The 21457-nt window shown below is 38.1% G+C and overlaps 1 protein-coding gene across 1 annotated transcript; it reads right to left on the bottom strand.

The window, feature by feature from the left end:
* Positions 1-1065: 1065 nt before the first annotated feature.
* LOC103765246 (ATPase family AAA domain-containing protein 2-like) lies at positions 1066-21006 on the bottom strand. Its single transcript, XM_018074788.3, has 22 exons — positions 20984-21006; positions 20456-20545; positions 19983-19990; positions 19413-19522; positions 19105-19220; positions 17730-17904; positions 16960-17048; positions 16470-16629; positions 14951-15041; positions 14211-14525; positions 13514-13619; positions 12081-12261; positions 10428-10613; positions 9069-9204; positions 8722-8918; positions 7436-7595; positions 6974-7096; positions 6807-6890; positions 6000-6290; positions 5171-5295; positions 2742-2870; positions 1066-1247 (listed from the first exon to the last, which is right to left on the bottom strand). The coding sequence occupies exons 1-22, from the start codon at positions 21004-21006 to the stop codon at positions 1209-1211; spliced, it is 2934 nt and encodes a 977-aa protein (XP_017930277.2). The 3' UTR covers positions 1066-1208.
* Positions 21007-21457: the final 451 nt, after the last annotated feature.

The raw sequence follows: 21457 nt of genomic DNA, 5'->3' as shown, positions 1-21457 counted from the left end.
AAGACAGACCAGCTGCTGTGCCAGCCTGTCCCACAGCTGAGAGGCTGATCTTTGTCCTGGCCTCTCACAGAATCACAGAATATTCTGAGTTGGAAGGGACCCACAATAATCATCAAAGTCCAAGTCATGGCCCTGCCCATGACAGCTCCAAAAATCACACTATGTGCCTGAAAGTATTGTCCAAATGCTTTTTGAACACTCTCTTGGTGCTGTGACCACTTCCCTGGGGAGCCTGTTCCAGTGCTCAATCATCCTCTGGGTAAAAAACCTTTTTCTAATATCCAACCTAAACCTCCCTTAACACAACTTCATACCATTCCCTCAGATCCTGTCAGTGGTCAGCAGAGAGTAGAGATCAGTGCCTGCCCCTCCATTTCCCCTCACAAGGAAAATGTAGACTGTGATGAGGTCTCCCCTCAGTCTCCTCTTCTTCAGGCTGAACAGACCAAGTGATCTCAGCTGCTCCTCAGACAGCTTCCCCTCAAGACCCTTCACCATCTTCATACCCCTCCTTTGGACACTTTCGAATAGCTTAATTTCTCTCTTATACTGTGGTTCCCAAAACTGTACACAGTACTAGAGGTGAGGCCGCACCAGTGCAGAGCAGGGTGGGACAATCCCCTCCTCGACCGGCTGGTGATGCTTTGCCTGATGCCCCCCAGGACACGGTTGGTCCTCCTGGGTGCCAGGGCACTGCTGACTCATATTCAACTTGCCATCGACCAGGACCCCCGGGTCACTTTTTGCAGCATTGCTTTCCAGTATCTTGTTGCTATCTGTATATACATCCAGGATTACCATGTCCAAGGTGCAAAACCTAGAACCTCTCAGTTCACTTCTCTTCACTAGAAATGAAGTTGGAGGAAAAAATAATCAGTTCCCATGAACTGTCTTACAGTGATGAAAATGTTTGGAAGCTTTGTGACAAAATCAGTAGACAGAATCAATACCCTCTAGAAGAATTTCATGCTGTTTTCATGGAAGGAAAACATTTTGTCCTGAAACGAGTTCTTTCACCCAGCGTGCAATGGGATGATTCACAGTCAGAGTCGAGGTTATGTCTGATTTCAGTTATGTACTGAAAGAAGTTTCTTTATTCTTTTTTTCTATAGCTGCTGCAATTACTGAGATGTTATACATAATTTATCTATTTGGGAGCCATACATCAACTTCAGAATATGTCAAATAAAGTATACTGAAGTCAAGTATCAGAGATAATTTAAGGCAGCAATTTCTTTCTTCATTGCCTAATAAGAAAAAAAGACAAATTAGTAGTCAGCATGAATGCAAACTTGAGAACCCTGTTTGCTTCTTTATCAAAAGAATTAAGAATCTGTTCATACATACAATTGTTAGCAATATTTAGCCAATACATTTGCTACCACCATCACAACATCTTTCTAGACCCACTAGCTTCAAACATGTCCTTAGGAACCCAAAACAGAAGTAGGCTACAGAGTCTGCAGTGATTTGCATAATGGGACTATGGATCTTCATCAGTAGTGGTTTCAACAATGAGAAAAGAGGCAGTTCCTGAAGAGCCACAAATAAAAGCTGGAACTGTTCTGTTCTGCATTCTAAGTACTTGTTAAAGTCTCTCTCTTCATATAGTAGAGGTTGCTCCAGCTAATTCATGCAGTCACTCTGAATAGAAGATATTTTTTGGTTAAAGCTAAAGGTAGAAGTAGAAAACAAACAAAAAAATGAAGTCCAGTCACAAAAGTTCACATGCCCTGAGATAACATAAACAGGTCCCTTCTCGTGATAAAATACATCACTATGCTATGTGAGAGAAGGGTGCATTTTTCAGGCATAGCCTCCCTGAATCCACAAAATCCTCAGTGCTGTACAGTCAGAGCAGAGCATCTCTTCTAACTCTTTGTCAGCTGCAGAAGAAAAGATCAAGATGACTAAGGCCAAAGAGAAGACGCTTCCTATTTTTTTAAGGCAGAATGAGAGGCATAAAGAATTTTATCTGTTCTCAGGCACAAGCATCTGAAAGACAAATGGTTTCAAGGATCTTGAAGCTAGACTGAATATCCAGCCTATCTGAATCAACTCAATTCTGGGAATGCCCAACTGGAACCGTGGGTGCATGTGGAAGATTTCTGCTCAGTTCTGACAACTCAGAAATCCTCTCTTAGAGGAAGAGATTAGATAATTTGACCCATTATCATCAAACTGTCATAGGCAGAAAGCTCCCCATTTGTCAAATTAAAGATGCTTGGGCCATGCTAGTTAAAAACAAAGTCTGGTGAGACTAGAGAAAAGTCTCAAGTTCTTGCTATGTTTCATACTTAATTTCTTTTCAAGAATGGACTGACTGCTATACGAGCATTACCATGTGCTCCTTACTGCCTGCAAGGGAAGAAAGAGGAAGTGACAGACTGAGAAAAGTGCCCTCCTTTTGCAGCCCCCACCCCTGAAAAGGTTCTGGAGAAAAACTATTGCCAGACTGAGGTTAACTGGTTTGAGAGGCCTGTCTGGGTGGACCCATTGTCTTCAAGCCTTTTCCTGCTAAATTTGCCAACAATTGTGCCAAACACAACAATGGTTTTGCAATATGGATAAATGTCTTCCAGACTAAAATGAAAAAGTCTTGTGAAACAGGCAACTAGGCAGTAAAGAATAATGCTAAATAAGCATAATGTTCACAGTGCATACCTACATATATGTAACACGCACACAAACACACACATAATAGTGTGTGACAGAAAGTACTACAAGACAATAAAACTTACCTTCACTAATTCAGTTTTGTCATCATCTTCCCTGTGTTGGTAAATGCACTGGCTGAGAACAGCATAAAGTCTTTCCATGCAAGATATACTGACGTTTTCAGTTGCCACAATAATAGAATCCAATACTTGCTGAAAAAAAAATTGGAAACTACAGTTCAGAACACTGCAGGATACATCCTACTTTCTTACATTGTTAAATAAAAGTGGTGCTTCAGAGAACTGATTAAATATATGACAAGATTTAACTGGAGAAAACAAAGTAATTTTTTATACTTCAGAGAAAAGGGAGGCTTAAATTTCAGGCAATATTTTCTTACTCATCAATGTATGACATCAATGATCATAATTGCCAATCATTTGCTTCTAAAACACCAGGGAATGACACAACCCACTCTGTCATAGAGTAGCTGCCACAGCAAAGTCACAGTTGCATTTCATTCGAAATGCAATACGAGGCTCTGGAAAATGCATCTTTGGAAACCAGGGTACAGATCTTTCAGATACAGCTGTAACAGCTGGAAACGGAACCATCCTTAGTTGCTCATCTTTACCCATTAGCTGAATGTGTACTGTGGCTAACATCAGTTAGCTCCCACCTTGCCACTCAAGAGCGAGTAAACTAGCAGTGTGACTGCCTGTAGCAAATAACCACTCTCTCATACAGTCCCTTCTTTTACCAAAGATGTGAATGTGATGATCTCTGGGAAAGCAATGCTAACACGCTAGTGGCAGCACTGCTGTGGCTGTTCAGTAGCTGTGTGTTGTGTGAGGCTGTGAAGATGTAGCTTAAGAGAGCAGCCACACCAAAGAAAAATATTACTGCCTGGCAACTGCTTGCTATCAAACTCTGCATCCCTCAGATCAGCTAGCACAAGATTTGAGCATTCCCTTCAACTTCATCCTATACAACGTGCAAAGAAGATGCACAAAAATCACACAGCGTTCTTTCAGCTGCTGCAAACACAAGAGATAGGACGTGACAGAGGTTCATGGCCAGCATCCCATATGAAACTATTTCCAATTGCTGCCACATAGGTAACTGTATGCTCTTCTGTATGTTCATCAAGTTCTACACGTATTACCAAGCAAAAAAGCAAACACACACACACACAGAACACCAAAAAAAAACCAAAACAAAAAACCAAAAACAAAAGCAAACCACAAAAAACCCCAAACAAAACCAACCAAACAAAAACCCCATACAAAACCAAGCAGCTACAGTTTGGAGGAGCTCTCTGGTACAGGCAGCAAGTTCCAGTGACACCCATGTTAAGGAAACAAGTTTTCTAAAAGATGTGTTTCAGGATTGTAGCTCTCTGCTTACAGCTGAAAGAAGTATAACTCTACCATTTCTCCAGTCAGTAGGCAGTAACTTTGGATTACACGCTGTTAGCACCCTGACTCTAGAAAAGCCTATGTGGCCTCTTGAATTACACAGGCACACATGAACAATAGAACCCCCTGAAATTTACTTCCTTAGAAGGCCAGCTTAGAAAGTTAGTTTCACCTCTACAAATCAGGCCAACTCTTAAAAATGTGACAGAAATTGTGTTGAGAAGCCACTTCACCAATGGAGATTTCTCTCTGGTCACATTGTCCCCACACAGGGGAAACATCCAGGTAATACTCCTTTTCTCATCATGGCAGCCTCCACTGCTTTGACCCACCTCCAGGACTTCAACCTAGCAATTTCTCGAATTCTCCTCAAGGCTATATTCCCTGAAGGTCAGGTCCTTCTTCTACCCTCTCATGCAGAGGAATCTCTCATCCCAGCTCACGCAGAGGAATCTTTTTTGCTCCCTGCAGCTAGGCCTATTTTTGCCTCCTTCCCCAGCTGTAGCCTAGGATAGCAACTTCTCTCCTGCAGGGGCCTGGAAAAACCTTGTAACGCTGCAACTGTATGAAGGCAAAATTTTAACACTGGATTTTGAAAGCATTTGAGAAAAGCAGGTATTAGTGTTTTATCCAGGTTGAGCTTTAGGTCAACCTGCTAATTTCAGGTTTCAAGTAATCACTGCTAAAAATCAAGGCCCTTTTCCAATTCCTAATAAATGAAAACAAGCGAACAGCAAACCGAAAAAACACCTGCATCCCCAGTTCATCATAAAAACTGCTAAGACACTAATAACCAACAGTAGTAGCAGGTAGTCAGTGGGCTATTTTAAAATTTAACAAGCCCTTTTACATTAAAAATTAGGAAGAGAATCCAGTCTCCTAAAATTTAGTTCAGCAAAAACAAGAGCAGCAGTCCACACCAGCTGTGGAAACAACAGTCATAGTCCATCACAAGCTGAATTATTTCACAAGCTGTATATCCCTCTCATAAGTTGTTTGAATTGGCATTGGTTAACAACCGACTTAATTTAAAACCACAGAGGTACCAAGAAAATGTCCTGCTTCAGTGTTAACAAAATTGAAATTAGACTTACTTTGAGCTCAGAGTAATCCACAGACACTCCCCGTGTGTGAATTTTCATTGCTTTCCTGTCACATACTCGCGGTTGCTCATCCACCTGAGAACGTCCCGCATAATTTGTATGACGTACTTGTGAATCTGGAATGACACAAATTTCTTAAGTCATGATTTCTCTTTATCTGGACTACAGCATCAGTGAAGTATCCTGTACCTGGAAAAGAGTACCTCTTTGCAACAGAGACATAAGTGTTACCATTTTTTTCACTGAGAAATGCTTGACTCCTCCTTTCTTTCTGGCACTGCTCCATAAAAACGAGAATCGGACACAAAAAAAAAGCACTAGAGAAAAAAGGCAGGGTAAAACTAGGAAAAAAACAGTCATGCTACCAGAAGAGCACTGCACAGTAAAACTCTGGTAAAAAAAAAGAAAGGAGCAGTAAAAAAAAAGTATTTTAGATTAGGAAACACATCTTACATTTCAAACATTAGGACATAATTCTTCTATTCCACATATGACTCTTCTATTCCTCACTGCTTGAAGTACAGTTTTTTAACTTAAATTGCTTATTACAGAGAAGATACTTGTGCAATAGGTATGAATCTTTAAAATAGGTACCATTTGAAAAATGAATTGCAGAATCAGAAAACAGAGGCAGTGCATAAAACTGAATTTGGTCAGCATAACTAGAGGAGCAGCATCATTATGCAAGAAACACTGCTTATTTGAGAGACACGCAATGGAAGTAACAGAATGGAATTAAAGAAGGCTAAAACCTAATAAATAGTTTAACCCTCCTAAAGGAGAGAAAGGAGATAAATGACCTGTTTGACCTTTCATTTACCATTTGAACGTCCATCTTCAGAAGTTCCAGCTTTTTGCCAATCTGGCATGCCACTCGTCTTTCTTAGGTCTGAATGTTCAGGAAGTACGACACTCTTCCTTTCAGTAGGAGATTCAGCCACAAGGGTCACTTCCTCTCTATCATTTTCTGTCCCATTTTTCTGTTGTCCTTGAAGTACATTTTCATGTTCTTCCATAGGAGTATCCTGGGAAGACGCAAGCTGAACATTCTTCATCTTTGCTGCAATACTGGAAGAGTCTTCCTTCGTTTTGTGTTTTGTTTTTGACTTATCTACAAAGAGATACAAGAAAAATTAATCCAAACCATTAACAAAACAGTTCTTTCTCCAAAACGCAGCATCATCATCTTACTTGCAAGGAAAATGACCACAGCTTAAGTACCATTGTCCATCTCCCTACGTGTGTCTAGAGAAAAAGTTGCAAGTTAATGAGGTCAGTTTGCTACTAGATATATTATAGGCAGAGAAAGGGAACACACTGCTCCATGTAGCTAAAAACTAGTTGAATATTCAGCCACGTACAATGTGTTGGACTTCAAGCCGTAAGTGCCATTAAATGTCAGTTGGGTCATCAAGGCCAGGCTCTTACAAAGTCAAGCACCCACTGCTTTGAATTTCATAACCACACTGAATGAATGACCTCAGGATGTATCCCACCTTGTGAAGCATAATAAAAAATTTAATGCCTCCAGCATGAAAAACCAGGCATCACAGGAACCTACTGTTAGGCCACAGGAACATTGACTTTATCAGCTTCTCCAAGAAAGTCTGAATAAAACTTAACTTGCCATTAGAGGAGGGGCTACTGGCATCCTCAGGTACTGCTGGCATCGTTATTTTTTCATTACACTTTGGGACCGTTTCCTTACACCCTGCAGAGCAAATAATTGTTTCTTGCATAGTTGTTTACAAAGAGTGAGACAAGTCTTAAAATCCTCAGCATGAAAAAATATACCTCTTTCCTTACGAGATTCTTTAATTTCTTCACAGCGTTGTTCAAAATCTTTATCCAGTTCGTGCCTCACTATGGAATATGCAGTATCACTCAAAGCATAAGCTTTGTGTATCAGGAGGCAATCTGAAATGTTAGTTGGAACTGAGCATTTTCTACTAGACAATGAAACCCTTTATTTTGTTTTACTTAGAATGATTTTTCTCTTTTCATAGGCAGGTTCTGAAATGTTATCTCAGATAGTATTTTCAGCATAGCAACAGGAAAGTTAGTTATTAAAGCAAAAGCACTAGTTACCAATCAACACATCTACCTCAATTTCATGAGCAAACAGTTTATTTACAACCTGGCAATTTTAAACAACCCCAGAGAGCATTTCTTCCCACACCTACTGTCTGCAGATGACATTTACCAATTTACACCTTTAAAATTTTTCCAAACTAGGGATAAAAAGCACATCCTCACCTCCAGGACTTTCATATGGTTGGTACTCTAAAGTATTGCTACAGATTAGATCAATGTCCTTCAGAAAATCTCCTGCAGTTAGATACTTGTGCATGTCAATCTTGGAGAGAACTGTTGACAGGTCCATGGGCTGTTTAATAACAGCCTTGTAATTGGGTGCCTGCAAATGAAATATATGTGCTTAGAGATTTAACGTAGTAGCGACCAAAATTTATTATTATTATTATTATTATTATTATTATTATTATTATTATTATTATTATTAATTATTAATTATATTTACACTTTTATATTGTTATATTACTATAGATAATGACCAAAACAGCTACATATCTCCTTTTCGTTGCAACCACATTGTTCCAAAATAAACCTTATATATATAAACACCAGTTATTCAGTGTTATTTCACTCTAATCCACTCCAAGGGATTTATTAACAAGAACCTCAGTTACCCCACCTTCAGGGAAGGGTTGTAACAGCATCTATTTTCAAATGAGCTAACTGGACGATTTCTGTACTCAGACCATAAAAGGAGCCTACTGAATAGTTTAGATTAGGACATCTACATTTGTTTAGATTATTCAAATCTCAGAAACTACAAAGAAAGAAAAAGACAAGTCAATGGATGCTTAGGAGAATGGGACTTCACTGAAAGGCAAAGCTATCTTAAAACTAAAACTGACTTTGAAGTATGTGCCTCTGGCTTAGACTTATTCAATAAATTAAATGAGTGATGTATGGGAGCAAGGAAAAAACATGCAGCCCTTATGGTTGATCTTATACTGAGGAAAGGTACAGATAAAAGTGAAAATAGAATCTGAAAAGTTATTTGACAAGCCGCTGCTTCTACTCCTGTTCTCACAGAAACTATTGATAGTCAATTAAAGAGCTCTTGGCTTTAATAAAACAACCATATAGGTACTGTTTATAATTACAGACAAAGAGATCTCTCTGCTATTTTTTTCATCGGCAAACTGTGTTGGCATTTGGTGTAACTGGCATTTGGATTAGATGATCCTTTTAGGTGCCTTCCAACTGAAATATTCTAAAGTTATAAAAAAAATTTAAAAGAACACAAGACTTTCAGTGAAGACTCAAATACAGACATTTGAGAGTCTCAAGGAGTCAACAAAAGTAAAAGTAAAATTCACTTCCTGCTTCTTGGAAAATCAGAATAGTATGGTCCTAAAAACAAAGATAAACCTTCCTAGAAACAGCAAACACCGAGAAACATACACAAAGAGAAATCATGGCCATAATGGGATTACAAATCAACACTAATTTACCTCCTCTGGGTCAACAGGCTTCATAAATGGTCTGAAACGTCTGTCAACGACAAGTCTATGAGCCACGTCCCTTAAGTAAATTCTAAGTTCACGCAATGTATCCTCTTCCTGCTCCTCCACCTGTCTTATTTCTTCCTCTGTCAGCTCTCGAGGCTTAGGTGGTGGTGCTAAGGGCAAGACTTCCAGTGGTTGCCAAGCTTAAATTAATCAGGAAATGATAGTCAATTGATGGTACTCAAATGCAAGCACGTGAGAAATGACTGATAAAAAATTACCACCAAAGCAAATACTGTATTAGCTGTTAACTTACAGTTAGCAAAGTTTTATACGTAGAATATCCTCCTCACCTGTGTTGTTTTTTGATGCAGGAGGTTGAGCAGCTTGCTTCATAACTAAGTCCTCAAAAAAATGTCTTCTTTCAGCACAGGTAGGCCGTGGGACTTTGAAAACTTCTTCATATTCATTATTAAACAATGCTTTTATCTAAACCATGAGAAGAAAAGATATTTCAGATAAAGAAGGCCACACAAATTTTTTATATTCTGTTCCAAAAGGATGAGTACCTCTCTAAATTAAACTGAATACTCATCTGGATAAGACAATCAATGAAAAGTTATCTTCTTGGCCTTAAAAGGCTAGATTTTTATAGCATGGCAAATTAATAAAATACTTTCTTTAAAGAATACCTTCTAGAGTTCAAGCTCCATTAACAAGCTGCAAGATAAACCACTGAAAGAGGGGTGACATTCACCACCCCCAAGACTGTATTATTTTGTATTTACCTGCCTTGCTATCTTTTAGCTTGAATCTTTATGGCAGCCACAGAGGGAAACAGGCAAGGCTCAGCAGAAAAGTGCTGGCTTTTTAGTCAGGTGTTTGGGTTTTCTTTAATTATATTTTTAATTAATTTAAATGAGGTGTCCCAAGTTGCATACTTCCAAGCTGTACTCCATTTTTTCCATCTCTACTACCAAAAGGTATGGAAGGAATTTCAATCCTTATTTTAGGAGGCCTTTATTAACAGTATAAAAACTCCTGTTACTGAGACAAAATAATCAGAGCATAATATTCCCATTTTGAACACCTTCCTTTAGTGAACACTCTCAGATGTCTACAAAGCTCAGCATATCCTCTTAATCAATTTTGTTAAGGAACACAACTAAAAATTTATTTCAAAGTTACTTAAACAGGAATTGGACCTTAGCTTTCTAATTTGTCAAGTTTTCACCCGGATGAAGACTGTAACTGAAATTTTTATAAAATAATTTAAATTTGAAGTTATATTCCATCAGTTAACTGTGTGACCACCATATTTTTTTCAGTATAAATATTTTCAGAAAAACAGTCTTTTTCTTAGCTACCTTTCAAGCACCATATATTCTTCACTAAGGACACACCTAACCATATATTCTTCACTAAGGACACACTGAAGCCACTGAAACAATTGTGTGAAGTAAATCTTTATATCTGTCTAATAAGCTTGCGTATGTGAGAAGGGAGAAAAAGTTGGGTCAAAGTCAATCTTTAGTCAGAAAACACTTTAGAGAAATGCTTTCATCATCATTTTGTCTAAGCAAGTTTTAAGAAACCTGGTTTGGGTTTGAGTATGAATTTGCTTAAGAGCAGCACAGCACTCCAATGCTTCAGGGAGTTATAAATTAAGAAGAAATTGAATAATAAAGAAAGAAAAGTATCAACAGAAATACCTCTTCTGGGAGATCTCTGTATTGCACATCAGATGTCGCAAGGAGCAAAACTGGAGTAAACCTTGGGATGTTCTGCAGTAGTGTTGTAAAAACAGATTTCAGTGTAGGTCCAACAGTCGCCCACCAGGAAGGGATTTGTGGGATATATATGATACTTGGTGCTGTTCTTTGAGCTTCTCGCATCAACTGGTAAAATGAATGCTTGGGTAAGAGAACTACATCATGTAGAACAGGCTACTAAATGATTACATATCAGTCAAACTATCTTATGAAACAGGAGTACCTGATGCCAAAATATCAAGACAAACCAATAAATGAATGACTCCTAACAATATGGTAAAATTTTCACTTTTACTAAAATACAGACATCACTACAGAGACAGAAACAGACCTGAATCTCTGTCGGATTTCAAAACTAACTTAGGTATAACATAACTCCTAAAGAGCCTCAGAACTCAGCTGATGTGGTGGTGTGCCTGAAAAATCAAAGACTAACCCTTCAGCAAGATGCATTAGCCTGGAAAAATCGCTACACGACTGCGACTATCCCATTTTCAGTTCAGAGTGCATACACACCCAAGACAGACTGAAGCACAGTCTGAAAAAAGACCTATGTGAAAAGATGAAGACTAACACTGTACAAGAAGCCTGGTTATAATTCATAACTTCAAGCACATTTTATAAGAGGTAACCAGTCCTTAGCCTGTCTGAAGAGCTAAATCACTCACAGCCTCTCATTACCAAAGGATCCACCAGACCAGATGATGTGCTTTGAAGACCACAGGCCACTGCCTCCAGATGGCACCTCAATCACAGAAGACAACATGTGCCATGTACCTACTGCATGAGGGAAGCCGCAACAGTCCTTTCACACAACAAATTTCTCCATGCACTGTTTCAGATTAACAACCTGGAAAGGAGGTGTTCCTCCTACGTGACAAATTAGTATCCAGTCACATAATATGTCTGCCCTGACTTGTACAGCTCTCAAATGCTGCTACTAAAGATTCAAATGTTTTAATACAGTGATGCCAAACAATGAAATGGATTTCCTGCCAAAAAGTAAAAAGGAAAAACAGCACTAATCTTCTTATATTTCATTTTTCTAGTTAAGGGAAACACGCCACTGCACAAATCCAAGTGTTCCGTGAATTTTAATTATTTTACTGCATGTACTGCAGCAGTATAAGCTGTATATATATGTGTAAAAAATGAAACTATTCTTTTCCTCAAAACCTTGGCTGCTCGACAGATATAATTAAAAAAAAAAAAGCTACAAAATGTGCATGACATGCCGTCAGGTTGATGCAGAGCCATCTACTGGTAACACAGTAGAAGCAACGAAAACAACTTTCTGGATCCCACTGAGACCAGCAGGATTTCCTGCCACAAAGAAGGGTTTATTAGCAGTACCTCCCAGCTTCCAAAGCTGCTAGCAACATTCTCCTTGCTTCATTTCAAATGAAAAACATGGTTATGTATAATATCCTTACTTGGTATCATCCCATGTAGAAGAAAAGCAGATTTTAAGACAGAAGTAAATGCAACAGAACGTTGAAATCAGGCCACCTCCATTAACAATCAATTTTGCCTACTTCACTACTTTGTATACAGTTCACCAATCCTACAAGATTAACAAGAAAAAAAAGCTACCTGTATACATGTTTCATCTGGTGATGTGCTAACAAACAAAGTTGGTGTGTCTAGTGTATAAATTGGAAAGTTTTCAAGGGTATGTATTACTGCAGCTGCCAAATCAAAAGCTTGCCCAGATCCTGGCTCTTCAACTAGTAAGAACCGTGGCCTGTAAGAGGTTGGCTGGTCACGAGGATTTCTAAAGCAATAAGAAGAAAATAAGTTTAAAAATGAGTAATGAATAGGCACACAGATGTTAATTTTTTTCCTATGCACTTCTTTTTTTTTGTAAATACACTCCCTCTTCCACCAAATAATAAGTTGGTCTGTGACCAGGAAGACTACCAAAGCCTACTTTCTCACAAACTGGTACCATACCTCCACTAAGGAACCCTGCAAGTCCCCAGCATGTCTGCTATTCCTTTGGCTGGGTTAAGTAACAGCTCTTAAATCCAACAGGGGGACTGGCCAGCCAAGTACACACACAACAACTGGTCAGTAACCTGAGACGGGGCAGAACAACCCTTTATCTCAGCACAAACCATTTCAGGTCTCTTTACTGCCCATACACAACCATTTTCATTGTGTCTTGACTTTAGGTAACTGTGACATGTCTACACCTGTCAAGGTTAGCTGAAATTTGGCCATAGTTCCTGGAGATGGTGGGAAGGAAGGTGCAAAACATATCTAGGAAAAAAATTAATGTGGGTACTGAAATACATCAGCAGTATCTGAAGAAATACATGATTTGACTAGTTAAATTACAGCAGTACATAAAATTTATATTTATTTTTTCAGTCATTCCAATGGTTTCATCTTGAGTAGTCTCTTAATTTTCTGGTAATCTTGCTTCACTAGTGTGAAACACACTTGTGAAGAGGTCAGCAGAGGAATAGAAACAGAGAAAAATAACTGACCCAACAGTGACAATGATAATATATTTTTTAACAGTTGGCTTACAGGACAGCCACAATTAAAACATCAAAATATTTGCATAAACTCAGTAGGTTAAAGATACAAAATACAGACACTGTTCAACAAACCCATTCTCAATTTTGTTTCTGCTATGTAATGGGCTACAGGTTTAACAATCTTGGAAAGTAAAAGGACAAAAGATGGCTACACAAATCCACAGGGTTTTTTTAAGCTAAAAGGACAGAGAGCACATTTTTTAGGTCTTGAGTCTTCCAAGGAATAGCATGGATTAAACCAACATGTTCTAATAATCTGTGAACCCCTTTGACTCAGGAAAAGAGGTGTGGGCCATTCAGTTTGATGGGTTAGAGCAGTGTACTCAGAACATTAGTACACAGTTGTATCTTCACACTTACTTCTTGCAAATATTGATCACCACACACACAACCCCTTAACTCCATCCTGCACCCTTCACACCAAAACAGTTTACAGACCTGGCCATTTTAAAAACGTAACCATAAAGGGGACAAACATACCTGTTAAAAGTGTGGAATTCTGCCTTTTTGTGATCAGGTGTTTTATGAGTCGGCTTCTCTTCAGAGATTGATGGTGATTCCTCATCACTGTCAATCACATAATTTCCTACAATAGGATTTAAAGACAACAGAAGTTTGTCAACTTTCCTGAATAGTCCATATCCCTTGCATCAATACATCTTCAAAATCAGTGCTGGAAAACACTTCTCTTGCATTTCATCATTTGAATGCTATTTTCTGAAGAGTTCATTCTACCACAGATCCAAGGAAATTGCACAAAGCTGTCCTACGTCCCATGATTTGCATTAGGTATTACCCCGCTGTTGACAAAAACTTGTTTTTTTCCTTAGAATAAAGATGACTAAATCCAACTTCTGTAGTTTCCAGACACCTGAAAAACCCTTCTCCCTCCATGTAAGCATTCATTTGGAAAGAGGTGCCTCATACTTTAAACCTTAGATCCATCTCTGAAATGATAAATGCAACTTTAGCTACTGCCAGAAACTGGGTGCTCCAGCAAAGAACACATAGCTGTCTGCTGCATACTGTGAGTCACTCACAGCTTCATCCTACACTGTGCACATGCAAAGTATAAAATTGTGCTGTAATTACAGCTGATAGGTTTGTGTATGTTGACTGCACAAATCAAAAGTTTTTCTTCGGCAGATTTTTAAACAAATGGATGTTATTATCATACCTTGCTGTTGGCTCTTCTTTAGTGCAAGTTCTGCATGGGGAAATACTCTCTGCAAGGCTTGTAAAATTCTTTCCAGTGTGTTTTTTAACAGTGGCTTTGAAATAGCTGATAGTGCTCTCCCAGGGGAAGGCACAGCCCTCTGTGAAGCTGGAACAGTCTTCTGCATGGCCATGGAAAAGTAATTTGCTTTTATTTTAATCAAATCCATGTTTATCTGCAGTCTCTCTCTACTTTCATACAGCTGAGGATAGCGATGCCGCAAAGCACAGAGGCCAGTTTCAGCACATAAGGCTTTAATATCAGCACCACAATATCCTAACAAACAAAACAAGAATCAAATGTTATGTCAGTCTCAGAATTCAAGGCCAAGATTTCTAAACTGCAGCACTGAAAGACTTTGTATGCAGCCAAAAAATTACCAGATTAAGAGACAATTGAAAGAGTTCCTGCACTGCAGAGAAGTTCTGTTACATGGCTCACAGCCTGATATTCTACACTTAAGAAGCAGCCTGCTCATCAAAACTTTGCTCCTGGGAAAGATGCCCCAAACCCATTCAATGTTCTAAGAGACAAAAAGAAAATTGAAAGCAGTATCTAACTTTGTTTGCTCCCAAGGCTTGTCAGCTGCCTCACTGCCTTGCTCTGCAGCAAGGCACGAGAGCTTGAGTACTGCCTGGTAGAAGCTGAGGTTTCCTAGGACTCAAGTTGCATGCAGTAACCCACACTGTTTTCAAACTTACCAACACATACTTCAGCCAGCTCTTCAAGTAAATTGTCCGATGGCTTCGGGTTCCAGTCTCGTGTGTGAATTTTGAAAATCTCTTTTCTTGCCTGAAAACATAACAGTTGCATTTTAGTTTGCCCTAATTTTTCTCTTAAAAAAACAACTACAATGCAAACCCACAAAACCTTTTACACTAATAAAAATACTTTTCTTATCTGCTAAACTTTTAAGTATTTTAAAGGTCAGTTATTAATATGCCCTTTGCATTTTCAAGTAGGAAATTTAATAATTCGCTACCTGTTACAACATTGTTACACTAAACTCTTGCTGGGGCCTGCAGTGAAATAAAAGGCATTTATATCTTCCATAAAAAGTGAGTTTTCACAAGTGTGAGACCTAATGATGCTGGAGAAAAAAATGTAGCAAAAACCTTTCTCAAATGGAGATTTTTTTGTCAAAGAAAATTCTCTCAAATTTAGCAAAATTTCACGGTGACAATCTCCTTTCTTCATCAGATTTGCTTTTCTGCCAGTTCATTGAAGTAAAAGACCCCTCGCACTTTCTTTCAAATTGCTAGAATTGCTACCAAGAACAAGAAGTATGACTTAAACTACTGTCACTGATCCAGAAAATGTCAAATATTGCCTATTCTCATCTCAGATCTTTGCAAGACTTTCACTGAAGTATTTCTTGGTACACAGATTAATTATGGCAGATTTCTACAATTCTTCCACAGTAGGGAAACATGTATTAGATTTGTTTCATGACACCTCATCTCCTCTTCCTGAGAGCAGATGAAAACTGGAGACAAATGTTTGTGTTAAATGCACTGTTTGGTGTACTTTTACTAGCTTTCAATTCAATAAGCCTATTTTCCTTTTTCCAAAAAGTGCTAAGAAATATCAGTGACAGCCAGAGAGAAAACATAAAAAGAGGGTTCCAGCTTTGCACACTATCTCCCCACAACCCCAGTATTTTTTGGTCACTCTACATCCATTTTTCATTACTTAGGTATTGCAATTAACTAGAAGACTTCCAAGCACTGCAACTGTGCAGTGTACTTCACATCTTAGTCCAAGTCCCTGTTAATAAGTTCCAGTAAGAACGTCAAATCCCAACATAATTCACTCCAGTACCACCCTTGATCAAAGTTTTTGTTACCAACGAAGAACTCTTGTGTGCACACCATTTCTTTCACTTCCAAGATACTACAGCAGTACTTTCTAACTAATTCATACATTCATTCTTTCTTAAACATTTCAGTGACTGGCAGCATCCCATTTGCTTCACTAGTTACTGCAAACCCAATACTAATTACAGAACTAATTACTTGTTGAAATCATCATAATCATATATATTCAGTACCAGGTTTGCCCTCCACAGTACAACACAGTCCCTCCAGACAGCCCTCTCTTGCCCAAGCTGTACACTACTGATGGAGACTTGCACAGCTCTGCAATGCTGCCTTGTTACAGGGGTTTGTTATAAAGGTGGACTTTGCTACATAAGCATTAAGGTTGAGTTGAAGTTTTGACCTCTTTGTTTGGCAAGTTGAAGCGGAATTCTCGTTCAAAGCGTCCAGGTCTTCGTAAGGCAGGATCTATAGAATCCGGTCTGTTGGTAGCTCCAATTACCACAATCTCTCCTCTGCTGTCTAAGCCATCCATAAGTGTCAGAAGTGTCCCCACAATAGAGCTAACAGAAAAATACAATTTTCATACACTGGTTTAGGAAATTTTCTTCAGTTCCACATCACTCAAAAGGACAACTTCTTATTGATGAGATGCTGGTTAGCAGAAGACTTGTTATAAGACATAACAAAATACAGATAACGTATCACAGACCTTGTGCTGATATCAAACTTAGGAATTGTTTTCAATTACTGTTTAAAAATCATCTGAAATTCACTGGCACTGAATTACTAGTTTTCAGGATAAATGAATGTGTCACACCAAGTTAAATAGGTTGCGGTCTTCTTTTCACAAAGATCAAGTAGCTACTATGTAGATACAAAACATGTCCTACCTATGAATTTGGTCTTGTTTACCAGACCGTACAGGAGCGAGAGCATCAATCTCATCAAAGAAAATAATTGAAGGTCGCATCTGGTAGGCCTACAATGAAAACACAGGAATATTGACATTAGTAAAATTGCATTATTTGAAAGAAAAAATGCATGAAAAACATTCTGGTTGGAAAGGCACAAACTAGATTTTTCACACTAGCATCAGGGAACTCTACTAATTGAGCTAAGAGAGTGAAGAGGCACAAATAACAAAAGACAGAAGCCTATGTCAACCCACTGAGACTGGGTGACAAGAAACAAATCATACCAGTAGTTTTTACAGTTATTGGACAACCACGAAGAACAGAGACAGGATCTAACTCAGTTATAGATTTGGGAAGCAACCCTCTGTTACCAATTTAAATGACCATGCTTTCAGCCTGCATCTGTTTCCCTCTGATCTAAAGTCACCACCTCCTGCTTCTTGAAACTTCTTTTGTGACTGTTTGGGTGGCTGCTGGGTTTTCTGGGGTTTTTTGGGTTTTCTTATTGGAGGGCAGGGGAGTGGAGGTGGTAGTGGCGGCACGTGGCAGGATTTTCTTGTCTGTTTTACTAGTCTTTCCCAATACATGCCAAGATTTCAAGCCCCTAAAACTCCACTGAAGAAGGAAACACTGACAGTCCCATTTCAGTGGAAGGAGCTGACAAAACATGAAAAAGAATGAATTCTACTTAACCACAGAAAACTAGTTACAACTTGGTCAGAATGCAGGGCATGTTTCAACCTTACCTGCTCAAATAATAAACGAAGCTGTCGTTCAGATTCTCCTATCCATTTATTCAAGCATTCAGCACCTTTCCTCATAAAAAAAGTTACTCTCATGTCACCTTGACTGCATTCATTAGCAAGTGCACGAGCAAGCAGTGTCTTTCCAGTCCCCGGTGGACCATAGAATAGACAGCCTCTACAATTTAAAAAAATACACTAGAAAAATGACACAAGAAAAAACATCGTGGAAAAGTAGCTGTTACAATCCCCCATTCCTAAAACACACAACTCCGCTCTCCTAAACAAAATACTCAGTGGATAAGATAGCGGTAATAGCTGAAGTGTGCGAAAAGTCAAAAGTGTTCTTACACAATTCAACAAGGCAGCAAACAAAATGAATAAAGAGGTGATGCAGAAATACAAAACCGTGAGCAAAGATTGTAGTGTCCCAAAAAGACACTTAAAACTTCTGACAAACCAACAGGAGTGGTTGGAGCCAAACAAGAAAAAAATTCCAGTGCGGAATCTCAGACTGGGCTAACTTTACAATGATACACTGCATATACATTCCTGTTTTCATGAAAGTCAAGATTTTATAATAAAACATTTAAATCTCCCTTGAAAAACTTTTAGTTTTTGAAGAGGAAGTAGTCTAAAGCTGGAAAGATATTCTGCATTTCTGCATTTCCATCAAATAGAAAAGCCAGTACAGTGCTGCTTCAAAAAGAATTTCAATGAATAAAGAAGCAAAACACAGAAATATTTTCTTTTCATTGTTTGCAATACTTTTGAAGTTGCTGAAGGCAAAGAATTTAAAGTCCTAGTTCAATACACCACAACTGAGTTTTGCTGACCAAGAATATACAAAGCTAACAATTAAATCTCTAAGAATTTTTTTTCGTAACACAGAAGTCACTTAGTTGTGTAAGATGCAGTTTCTTGTTTTAGCTCAAGCACAACAAGCACTGCAAGCTTTTAGTTGCATGTCCTATCAGTTGTAAAACTGATACTTTAGCACTTGAAAAAAAAAGAGTTGGTGGGAGAGGCAACTGGACTTTCATAAAACAAACCACAGTTGACTATGAGTAGACAATTCCTTCCTACTTACAAACTAATCAAGTCCACTTGTATATGGAACTCTAAAGTAAACATTTCCAACTCCAGGTCTGAAAGGCAAGACACTTAAAAGATAATCTCACCACACAGTAAATCTTTGGACCTACATATATGTTGGATTCTATCCATTTTTTAAACATTACACTTCACTACTGTTAAAAAACAAAACAAAACAACACTGCTGAGAATTTTGAAGCATGGGAACATATTGATACCTCAGTTGAATATTCCCCTGAAAATAGGTGAATGATAACTTATAGTTTTAAACCGTGTCTGTTACCTTGGAGGTTCAATTTTCAGTCTCTCAAAGATTTCTGGATAAAGCAAGGGAAAAATGACCATCTCCTTTAAAGATGAAATGTGGTCAGAAAGACCACCCACGCCATCAAATTGTACCTAAAGTTGAAGTCAACAGAACACATTTTATATGTTAAAGAAAAATGCAACCTCAATAAGGTTCCATCAGAAATTAGAAGACAGCACAAAAGAAATATTCATGGCAATTTTCAAATTGTTTGATAAAACTGTAAACTGAGGGAGCTGTAGAGGACAAACCTCTCACTGACACAATGAATCAAAAATACTTACCGAATCTATTTGCATTTGCTCAACACCAGCCAGACTGGCTCCAATTTTTCTGGTATTCTTGTTAACTCCATTTAAGTCACCTTTCTGAAAGCTGAACAGAAGAGATCTGACTTGAATTAAGGAGGAAAAAAAAGGTGCTTTCTAACTTATGATGCAGATAGAAGATTTCTGATTTTCTAATGATAGCAAGTGAATGCAGAAGACATTAAAAATCAGCATAAACTTCCTAAATAGTCAAATATTCATTCCAACTTTTACGTATAATGGCCATGATTAAATAAAGAAAAATGGTCACTCCAGACTTTAAACCAAGTTAATCATTTTAACAACTCTTAGCACTTAGGAATATCCATGCCAGTCAACACAGTAATTATAGGAATGCAAGTTTAGAACAAGTTATTCCATATGGAGAGACCATGGACTGACCTTGATCTGTACGATGGAAGAATCCCTCCCCTCCCCAAACACACTGATATGTTTCAAATAGTTTTACCTTCTACATTCAAAAAGTTACAGTCCAAGAGAATACTTATTTCAGTGGAGATTAACATTATAAAGGCTGCCCACCACTCCTGGACCTTCCTGAGGACTTTGGAATGTGTGGGCCAGAAGATATGCCTGAAAGACATCAGGCTGAAAACTTTTTTGTTAGACTGTTACTAAAATAATTTTTCTAGAGCATTTGTTAAGTAACAAAACCTATTTCCCCTATTTATAACATTTTCTGTTATGGTGATTTTCTTTCTGAATAAACCACGGTAAAGTACAGAAGCAGTAAAATTTTACATTAAGAAATTACATCAAAGTGTGTGTCTCTACCCCTTTCCCCATTCTCACCTAGAAATCAAATTGTTTATTAAAAATCAACTCTAAAAATCCAGTTTTAGACAGTCCAGTTACAGTTGTCAATACCAAAAGATATGATTAAGTATTGCCACAACTTAGAAAGGGTACAAAATGGAGATGGCAACACTCCATGGATAGGCACATGCAAGGTCCTCCCAAGTAGACTTCTCCCTCCCGTATTCTCCAATTTCATTAACCTTCTTAAATTTTTCTTCTTCCTCTGTATCTCAAAATCCTCATGATTAGATGAGGAAGGGGAGTCACTGTTTGGCACCGCACATCTCTGTCTGCAAACATTCAAATAAACAAACAAACAATTCAAAGTAAAAAATTAAAATGTGCACTAAGTAATAAGAAAATTTAAGTGAACGCTATCTCAGAGTTTACTTTGAGGTCTAATAAGTTTTCAGATCATCAGACTCCTTACGAATCTGATTTCAAAGTACATTATTTGATTTTTCTTAGGAAGGTAAAATGTTTAACTAGTGTGCAAAGAAATTTCTTAACCAAGCTTCTCCTTTTGTCCAATCTCTCTCTCACATACACAAATCAAGTTTCACTTAGCATTATGTAGCCAGTCTGTGAACCATTAATCTTTTAAACTCATTTAAAAATTTGGCTTCAAAAATCCTTCCTTCAATAACTGTCTGCTCTCAAGGTTGCTAAACAAAGTGTTCCTATCTAGCAAGGGATAGATAGGAACTCTCTCTGCTCTAACTGCTTACAGGATCTGATACTGCTTTGTCATTACTATTACAATTTACAATTTATAATTTCATTTAGCATTTTTCTTGTTTAAGGATACTTTCATACAGAAACATGAACTGATTCCAAAGAGACACCAGAATCAGTGTTTGAGTGATTAAAAAAAAGTCCATTAAAACTTTCATACAGGCCCTCCCTCTATCTAAATTTTCTTTGGCTTTAAGAAAACAATTTACATGCCTCAATATTAAATAGTCTAAAGATTTTCAGAGGGACATTCTGCCTTCAGTTCCAGAACAAATGGATTTCAGTTACAGTCTCAGCCACAACCCTCATCATCACCTTATCAACGACCACAAATACAGCAGTCTACATTTTCAAATAAAACCTAACCGCTGGTAAAAAGGATGGCCTCTCCCAGCCAGTGTTTGTTTTCTTTATTCCCTTAGACTACCATGGCAATAATCATACTACTGATCTATAATTATCACGCA

The sequence above is a fragment of the Manacus vitellinus genome, unplaced genomic scaffold (genome assembly GCF_001715985.3).
Source record: "Manacus vitellinus isolate BGI_N305 unplaced genomic scaffold, ASM171598v3 scaffold_1_pilon, whole genome shotgun sequence".
Classification (NCBI taxonomy): domain Eukaryota; kingdom Metazoa; phylum Chordata; class Aves; order Passeriformes; family Pipridae; genus Manacus; species Manacus vitellinus.
This window is presented reverse-complemented; position numbering and strand designations above follow the sequence as displayed.

Excerpts from the sequence above, each read along its gene's own strand:
- LOC103765246 (XM_018074788.3), bottom strand. The coding sequence starts at position 21,006 with ATGACAAAGCAGTATCAGATCCT. Across the intron at positions 14,526-14,950 it reads GCTGGCTGAAGTATGTGTTG|GATATTGTGGTGCTGATATT; the intron begins GTAAGTTTGAAA and ends TTTGTTTGTTAG. Across the intron at positions 9,205-10,427 it reads ACAGAGATCTCCCAGAAGAG|ATAAAAGCATTGTTTAATAA; the intron begins GTATTTCTGTTG and ends CTCATGGTTTAG.